Source organism: Catharus ustulatus, chromosome 1 (genome assembly GCF_009819885.2).
Source record: "Catharus ustulatus isolate bCatUst1 chromosome 1, bCatUst1.pri.v2, whole genome shotgun sequence".
NCBI classification, from domain to species: domain Eukaryota; kingdom Metazoa; phylum Chordata; class Aves; order Passeriformes; family Turdidae; genus Catharus; species Catharus ustulatus.
Window position 1 is genome coordinate 87,506,235 of NC_046221.1, and position 9,304 is coordinate 87,515,538.

The following is a 9,304-nucleotide window of genomic DNA, read 5'->3' on the forward strand; positions in this document are numbered from 1 at the left end:
AGTATTACTTAGTCTTTTTTTCCCCTTATTTTCAGATTGGATACAGAACCAGTAGTGATTTTTCTTCTTAAATCTGTCAGACACCATTCCTATAGTGGAAGTCAGTGAAATGAATGTCTGAATTCAGCTAAACCCAGATTTTGTCTCTTCAAATGCTAAGTGCTCTGAAGTTCCTTTTAACTCGAGTTCCACTTGAAGTCTACTGAAACTGCTAAGCACATAAGCCCATAAATTTTTGAAAATTCTGAGCTGAATATCCATTTCAGCTGTTGTGCACATAAAACAATGTCTCACAATTCTCTAGCAACTCTGTAAGGATTGAAAAATCTGTGACCACTGATACATTGAGGGGCAAGCTTGCCTGAATGTTAGGTCTGTGAATGGTTATGTAGAAGCAGTGCCCAAAACTGCAGACACAGCTTTTGACCCAACAGGTCCCATTCCCAGCGTTGCTTCCTAAAATGTTCTAAAAAGCTCTTGTTGGTGCTGCTCTTCATGAGATTTTTATGAGAATGTAAGAATAAGACATGCATTTTAATTAGCATGAGAAAAAGTGCAGCTGCTATTTCACCCTATTTTTAATCTAGATCATTCTCATTAACTAAAATGTAGAAGGCATAAGCACCATATTGCTTTTCAAAGTGTTTGGTTTTTTTTTTTTTCCTCCCAGATAAATGTTGTTGGCAATGACAGATACAAGAGATTTCCCATGAATCCAGGCCTGTTGAAGGTTTTTTCAATGAGCAGGGCGGCTGCCTTCCCCATAGATTGCTGCGTGCAGACTACAAACCCTTACATGCTCTCTGGTTGCTGGGTCTAAGGTCTTATGTGCGTACTTCCCATACTCTGAAGATGTCCGCACAGGAACAGCTCTTGCCATTTCCTGTGAAAACACAAAAGTCACCTTAGAAGAAAATCACAAGATGAACAGAAAACATGGCAGTTTTCTATTGCTAAATGTGCTGTAGTCAGGGGTAAAATAACTGACAGAACTGTACAGCATCTGTTACATGGATGTGTATTTGTTTAGTGCCCCTAATGTTCTATCCCCGTCCTAGTTTTTATGTCATTTTTATCTTAATAAACCATGAATGTGTCACTAGAGGATAAGACGGTAAGATATGGCGCTGCAGTGTGGACTGATGATTTTTTACACAAATACATACATGCACACGTGATTACCATGTGATTACTGGCAAACTAAATACCAGAAAAGCACAGATTTTATTTTTATTTTTTCTTGTGCATGATTCATTTGAAAATTAGGAGAGATTTGTGTCCCCTGTTACAGGAACACCTACCCCACTTGCAGAATTCAGTGAAAGCACAGCATAAAAAAAAGCCTAAAGAAAAGCCCTGAGCAACCACTAGTCCATGCAAGCTTTCCCTGAAGGAAATAAAGCATATACTACTTTATTTCTGCACAATGAAAGGTTTTACTAAAAATACTTGTAGCTGTAAAATTACAGAAATAACTGCTTTGCAATGATGGAAAGTGGACTTGATGAAAAATAACCTGACCAAGAAAAGATTTTAAGCTTGTTCTTAGTAAGCTGCACTTTAAGTGGCTGTGCAATCACTATCTGCAATCTGCAGTTCCTTCCTGTGTGACAGCAACAGGGAGCTACCGAGTCAGAAGGTAAAGACAGGATTTGTTTGTTTTTCTTTCCCTAGCCAAAGGTCTCAGATTTATCAGGCTGCTTGCATGTTTCCACACTAACTAACACAATAAGCCTTGGTCTGCAGTGTATTTTTCTAGTCTTATAATATAAATAGTATCTAAAAGGAGAATAAAAATGCAGATGCCACATCATAGTTCAAGTGCAAGCAAATGACTTCTTTGCTACAACAGACAAAAGTCTGAGGAAATCAGCACTTATGTCCTGCAAGGGTGCAGGTGGGAACAAAGATTGGAGGGATCTCACAGCACAGCAGTCAGCTAAGAGATTTCCAGGCTCAAGGACAGAACCTGAGGTTCTTGGAAAGATGCTGTAAACTCTTTTTAAAAACAAATAAACAAACTAGCTAACTAACTAACTCAATAGAAAAGCTCATTTCAAAACAACCATTTATCCCCCAGTTGTCCAGCCTACCTTACTCCATCTTATTAAAAGCTATTCATTAGTATACCATCTTTTAACCCCAGCAGAATGAAAATCAAGTCAAGAAGACTGGCAGGCAAAATTAATACCATTTTCTCCCCTGCCCTAGTTGTGGATAAATGTTGAAAAATGAGAAACTAAAACATCTTTGTACCATCAAGAATGACTTTTTCTAGAAATTCAGGGTTTACAGTGCTAATGACAGGCAGCAGTATGTAATTCCAGTAGTTTGTGTTCCTTTTAAATAAATAAGATTCAGTTTTCAGCATCCTTGGTAGTACAGTGCTGACTGTGCACACTGGCATTTCATCTTTGTGGGTTTGGCATTCAGTGGGTTTCAGATTTTCCAACAGTTGGCTGGGAAGCATCCTGCTACCCGCCCTCGCAGAGTGTAATTCTAGCACTGTTAGCACTTGGAATCAGCAATGGCAGCCCTGTGCACGCACTCCACTGCAGTTACTCAGCTGCATGTAGTTAAACTGAATACCTGTCACTGTACTCTAGAATTCCCTGAGTGCACCCAGACTACCTGCAGGAAATGAGGGGTTTATTGCAGTGGTTTGCTTCTTTCCATTTCAAGTAAAATAGTGTACTGTGCTGGGTTTAGTCTGTCTGCTTTCAGTGTTGTACTAGAAAGATGTCAATTGTGGTATTTTTAATATATTTTATAATGTAGTTATTATTAGTTATAAAGCCTAAGAGGCCCACTGTGATAATTAAAGAGAGATTGAGTATGTGACGTGCATTGATTACATCCAGTGTTGGGTGTCATCATGTGCAGGAGGATCACATTGTAGTATCAAACAGCTGGGGGTTTGATGTGTCTCCATGCTAATTTAAAGGGCTGGATTAAGGGACACCTGTTTGCACAGTCCCTTGTGTGCACTGCCCAGCAGAGCTGGTATGAATTCTGGCCCATACAAGTTTCCTCTAGGAAGAAAACCAATAGGAAAGTGAATTTTGTTGATACAAAACTCAGTAAAAAGCCATAACTTTATATTGATAAGCTGTCTATACTGATTTCCCACTTCAAGGTTGGACTTGGTACTACGGGAGGGAGATTGTCTTTGCTTTGTTTAAATAAAAAGTTTAATGTCTAATTGGAGAATCTATTTACATACATACACAGATTTGCAGTTAAATTATTAGGCATGAGCAGGTGATGCTAATGGGCACTCCTGGGATTCCTTTGGGAGCATCTAATACTTGCTGCACTTCCTCATAGAGTTGAAGGGCATTATGGCTGCACACTTGCACTGAAATGTCTGGCATATTGTGAGACGAATCCCAGGCAGTGGGCTTTGTCAGAAAAAAACAATTTTATTGCACAGAAATTAGAGTGATTCAAACTCTTCTGTCACCCTTCTTCCTTCTCTATAATATATAACCATCAAAGTGGGCAACCATTCCTTGCCCAGTCATCACTTTTACATCCCATGAATCCACTGGGATTTTGAGGTCATTAGTACACAGAGGTTACATTTCAGTTGGTTTTTGACAGCCTCTGCCTCTATGTGCAGTTTTGTGTGTGTATGTAATTATAATTATATACATAGACACTTGTATGTATGTGTATTATTCAGATGCTTCACGCAAAAATACATACACATACATTTATGCATATATATTATAGTATTTCTGTTTCCAAAGGAGTACTTGCCTATCATCAAACCCATTTTCTGCTATACTTGCCTATCCTTTCCCAGGCATGACCATGTGCTCTGACTGACCACACCTTTGCATGAGCTCTCTATGAATTTCCATCCTGCATGGCAATCTGGTGTAGGTTTTCCTAACAAACCAGCTTCAGAGACTTGGGCTTTCAAGCAAATGCTGGCGTAGAGAAGGTGGGTATCATAGAACAGTAGTGAAGTCAGTGACTCTGAATCCAGTCCTCTCAGGGAGCACAGTTTTTAAGCATCACAGAAATAACTGCAGAACCACCTGAAGTACAACTCTTGAGGGGCACAGATGGTTCAGAGTACACCCTGCACACCTGGAAATCTTCAGGATATGAAAGAGCAAGAGCTTATTAGGGTATCTTCATGGGATAGTACTTTCTCCTAAACCTGCAGACTGAGCATAATGATGTCCTCCTTCCAATTCCTTCCTTACCATATGGGCTACTTTATAAAGGGTAAAACAATTCCTATAGCCTCCAGTCATGTCAAAAAGTACAAAACACCTTAAACAAAGATAATTATGAATTTATCAAAGGGTTACCTCCTCATGAATTTTAAGGCCACGAGCGTTTGCGTGTTTTCTGTCACATTGTGGAAGATATTGGTCGTAACCTTCTGGTATATTAAAAACGGCATCATAGGTGAAAAAATCTCCTGTCTTGAGAAAAGGGGAAAAAATGGCTAATTCAGAGAATTGCTCTACTTTACAGATTACAATATAAATGTAGTCAAATCAATACCTAAATAGTGCATATATTGCATTAGATGATGACAACTGTAATACTACTGACCTCATTAGGAAGTTTGGGCCAATCCTTTTGAATAGTTTGCAAAATTACCTAATGACATGTGGTATCATTTATTTGTTCAGCTCTGAAATTTTCCTGGTGGCAATTTACTTCATTTCCCACTGCTGCAATCTGTTGTAATTTTTGGAAATTTAACTGATCTATTTTAATTTTCTGCACTTAATATTTTCCTTTCTAAACTTGTGTATTTGTCAAATGATCTGACACAATTATTTAAAAGCAACCAGGAAATTTCAAAAAGTCAAAGGTGCCCTGCACTGTAAACATACAGTAATTTCACAAATACAAGCCGCACCAATTTCACTAAGATTTTGCTCCTAAACCGGAAATGCGGCTAATAAACAGGAGCGGCTAATATGTGAATAATTTTCTGACATTTACAACCTCAGAAGTGCCTGCCAGAGTGCCGAGCCGAGCAGCTGCAAAGTCGGCATTTTGCGATTGTTACAAATTGTTACTCTGTTGCACCGCGGGTGGAGCCTGGCTGCCTGCAGGCAGCACGGGGGGCGGGGAGAGAGGCGGGAGAGCTCTCTCCTTCCCTCCTCTGCCACAGCCCGGGAGAGAGACGGGGGGGCCCCGCGCCGCCATTGCCGCGGCTCAGGGAGGCGGCGGAGGACCCGGGCCGCCCCTGCCGCGGCTCTGGGAGGCGGCGGGGGACCCGGGCTGCCACTGCTGCGGCTCGGGGAGGCGGCGGGGGGCTCCGTCCCCACCCGCCGCCGCGGGAGCGAGGGGGGCTCCGTCCCTGCCTGCCACCACAGGGCAGCGCCGGGCCGTGGTGACTGAGCCCAGTGGCAGCGGCGGCTGGCCCCCAGTGGCCCCGCCGAGCGGCAGTACCGGGCTGGGCTACCTGGGCCCGTCAGCAGCCCCTAGTGGGCCGAGCCTGCACAGCCTTAGCTGAGCCAGTAAACCCCCGCCCTGCCGCGGTTCTGTTACTATTTGGCAACTTTGTTGCACGCGGGTCCTCACTGCGAACGACAGAGCGGCTTATACTCGGGTGCGGCTTATTTATGGACAAAAAACGAAATATTTGCCAACACCCAGAGATGCGGCTTATACTCAGTGCGGCTTGTATTCGTGAATTTACTGTAATTTAGTTTTTTACTAGAGCAAAATTGAGAAACATGCCACAGTCGTAATCCTGTGATCCAGTGGTATGTGTGATACATATATGTCAAGCATGAAAATAAAGCACACCCTAAGCTATAATATTATTGTTCAACTGTTGATATAGTTTTCATCCCAATAAGCAACATAAAAAATCTGCTCTTCTAACAAAGGCATTTGTGAAATCCAGTCAAGAAGTTCTCATAAATGGAATCAAAGCAATTTCAAAACTAAAAAAAAACTTTTCAAAGAAAAAAGCCAAAACCAAAATCCCCTACTGAAATATGCTGTCAGGTGCTACTAAACTTCATTAAAAGGTCCATATTCTGATAAACATGTCAATCATCATTGGCTTTGTGCATGGCTGACTAAAAGAATTTTAGTGCATTTTGTTGGGCTTTTTTTTCTCCTCTAATTTTACAGTGTGTCCAATTTAACCTTTGAAAATCTCATGTACTTTGAGTCTTTCAAATTACGGTGGTATTCTCCAAATATAGTCCAGTCATGGCAGGTCAAGAAGCTTATTATGGTTCCATTAAAGGGAAACCATAGCTAAGAGCACTAGCGAGACACTGCTGTAATTTCAGGCTTTATTTGTAAAGGTATCTCCAATACTTGGTTCTGCCAAGAGGACAGATTATTTTGTAGTTAATCTATCTATCTCTTCACTTCTCAGAAACCATCAAGCTTCAGAAGATTTCAGGCACGTTCAAGAGCACCCTACACATGATTTGTCATCTCCATGATTATTTCTGTGCTTCCTTGCTTCTCCTTTCCTCCTCATACTACCAGTTTTATTCAGTGGGCATTTAGTTTTTACTCACTATCAGAAATGTTACTTTCTCTTTGCTGGTATTCATGTGGCATTGTTTGTTACTAATTTCAGAGTAAGAGTGTCATTTCTTGCTCATGCCAGAGCAGATAAATCATCCTTTCTGGAACTCACAGATAGTCAGCCAGCCTGTTACGTCAAAAACTAGCTCTGTCCCAGGTACTTGTTTAAGATTTTCTGCCAGATTTGTATTGCTCAATACACTGATAACTTTCTGCTGCTGTTTGTCTTTGTTGCAAATAATATCTTGGTTAGCCTGGGTGGTTGTGGTGGTGGTGAGCTGCTTCTTAAATCCACCGGAGCAAGTGAGGCACACAGACCTGATGATAAATGTGCACTCAGGGTAGGCATCCTCTGTGTACTGCTGCTAAAGCTAAATGCTTTGCAAGCATTCATTAGTATTCCCGACACACATAAAATAGGTAATAGCTTTCTCCACATCTCAGAAGAGGTAACACCAGGCACACTGGCTACAGTAACTTATGTAAAGCAATCCAGGGAGCAACTGTCAGCCAAGGGATTGAAAGGCAGGAATTTCTGGCTTCTGGCCATGTGATGAACCCATCTTCTTCCTACTTCTCTCTGCTTCAGTCCTGATACATGGTTGATTTTAGGTATTTAAGGTGCAAAAAGGAATGAGATTCCTTTTGCTCTAAAAATAAAAATATTCAAATTATCTAATTCCTAAATTGTGCAGAAGAATGGTTTGAATCTGCTTCCTCCCTTGTGGCTAAAGCCTGGGCTGTGAAGAAACCTATTAAACAGCTGCTATCACTTTTTGTTTCCATGCACTGTAGCAGCATTTTTCACAAACCAGGCCTCTGTGAGTGAGAAAGCAGACTACATTGTAAGGAAAAGCTCTACCATATGGTTGCTAATTCTGTGCAGACTGGTGAGATCCACCAGCTCCAAGAGCACCGTGCCACCCCTTTGACATGCCCTTGCCTTACTCTTGTTGTGCTCTCCCTACTGTTCTGTGAAACATGGCACCAACTGTACCCACTCACCTTTGGATCAGATCACCTAGCCAAGGTAATGCTGGAATCAACACAAAAGAGTCTGATATTAAAAATCTACTTGTCTTTTAGCAGGGCCACTTGGCCAATGCAGGAAATTTGCTGTTCTTTTAATGCCCAGCACAGTGCTCTGGTCTGTACCCAGCCCACATCCTGGGACACAGGACCTGCAGACTCTCACAAACCACCAGGCAGTGCCACCCGGTGCTTGGCTCATTCAGCAGCTTGTCACTTGGGTGAGGAGAGAATTCATGGGTTGTATTTATTGTTATAAATTGCCACAGCATTGCTATGTTACACTGACATAATAGGCATTTCAGAACTTTTTTATACTATTTTTTTTTGAGAAAAAAGCCTGTTAACTTCAATGTCTCATATGACACTTCATAGAAAAGTTCATCACCCAGGAACTGTAGCTCAGCTGAGGCAGAAGGTGTAAGATTGTTTTCATTTCTGATTTTAAACATGAGGACAGAATGAGAAACAATGGTGACATAATGCAGCAGAGTGAGGCTCCCTGCCAGCCCACTTGAGTTACTACACGTTGAGTAGCAGTGTAACACCTTCAAAAGCATTCAGTTACCGAGGCATATACTGATGTTACTGAGTAGCTCTATTGATTTTATTAAAGCTGACCATGCAGAAAATGTATGCAATACACATGGAAAATCTTTTCTCTCAAATGAAAATGGAGAAATTTCTTATTAAAGGGTTCTCAAGAGTGTGTGTTATGAGAAAATCCACTGGTGCTGCATCAAACCCTAGTGACAGATGATGCCTTTCCCAGTGTTCCTCCTAAAAATGCCTCACATTTCATTGATACCAAGTAGCCTGTTGATCCTCAATCCTTGTCAAACAATGTCTCTGCCTTCTCTTGTTCAGTGAATGACCTTACCCTCATCTGCCATCCACAATTAGCAAACACACTTTGCAAAGGCCTTTGATGGTGAAACCTGTTATTTTGGCATTACATAGCCTAATGATAAGAAATTTAAGTGCCACATTTCTGTATCAGAAAAAAATTCTTCATTGTGAGTGAGGTGAGGCATTGGAACAGGTTGCCCAGAGAAGTTGTGGATGCCCCATCCCTGGCAGTGTTCAAGGCCAAGTTGGATGGGACTTTGATCGACCTGCTTTAGCGGAAGGTGCCCCTGCCCATGGCAAGGGGGTAGAACTGGAAGATCTTTAAGGTTCCTTCCAACCCAAACCATTCTATGATGCTATGGCGACTTTTGGCACCTGCCTGTCCAGCTCCCTCATAATGAAGGCCGAGCCTTTGCACCGGGTCCGAGCGGAGGGTCTGCAGCGCGGAGACCCACGGGCAAACCTTGTCCCCTCTCCCCTCCTCCCTCACCTTGGGCAGCCGGTTGAAATAGCTGAGCTCCGCAGGCCCTTCCCGTTTGGGCGGGACGAAGCTGAAGGCGGAGAAGGAAGCGAGGGCAGGCCTCCTCCTCCCCGGCGGTTTGTCGAGCGCGTCCTGTGCCCAGCGTGTGGCGGTGCCGCCCGCCGTGTCCAGGCCGGGAGCGGCCATGCTGCCCCGCCGCCGTTACCCGGCCGCGCCCTCAGGGCACCGCGCCCGGGCCTGGGCAGCCCGGCAGGAACCGGCCCGGGCGCGGGGCGTTCCGCAGAGCTCTGCCGAGCTTGAACTGTGAATTCCTGAACAGCCGATAGCGGAGTTTCGGTCTCAGTCTTGTGCAGCGGCTCCAGCTCTGGTCCTTTCTGCCCTGGAGCCAGACCTAGCCGAAAGGGACTGACTTTC

The 9,304-nt window shown here is 43.1% G+C and overlaps 1 protein-coding gene across 1 annotated transcript; it reads right to left on the minus strand.

Annotated features, from left to right (window-relative positions):
* Positions 1–560: 560 nt before the first annotated feature.
* On the minus strand, positions 561–9,082 carry C1H5orf49 (chromosome 1 C5orf49 homolog). The gene is made up of 3 exons (XM_033072572.1): positions 8,900–9,082; positions 4,326–4,442; positions 561–883 (listed from the first exon to the last, which is right to left on the minus strand). The coding sequence occupies exons 1-3, from the start codon at positions 9,074–9,076 to the stop codon at positions 737–739; spliced, it is 441 nt and encodes a 146-aa protein (XP_032928463.1). The 5' UTR covers positions 9,077–9,082; the 3' UTR covers positions 561–736.
* Positions 9,083–9,304: the final 222 nt, after the last annotated feature.

Coding starts and splice junctions, on each gene's coding strand:
- C1H5orf49 (XM_033072572.1), bottom strand. CDS start 9,076: ATGGCCGCTCCCGGCCTGGACACGGCGGGCGGCACCGCCACACGCTGG. Junction 4,443..8,899: donor ATTTCAACCGGCTGCCCAAG/GTGAGGGAGGAG, acceptor CCTTTTCTCAAG/ACAGGAGATTTTTTCACCTA. Junction 884..4,325: donor GCCTTAAAATTCATGAGGAG/GTAACCCTTTGA, acceptor GTGTTTTCACAG/GAAATGGCAAGAGCTGTTCC.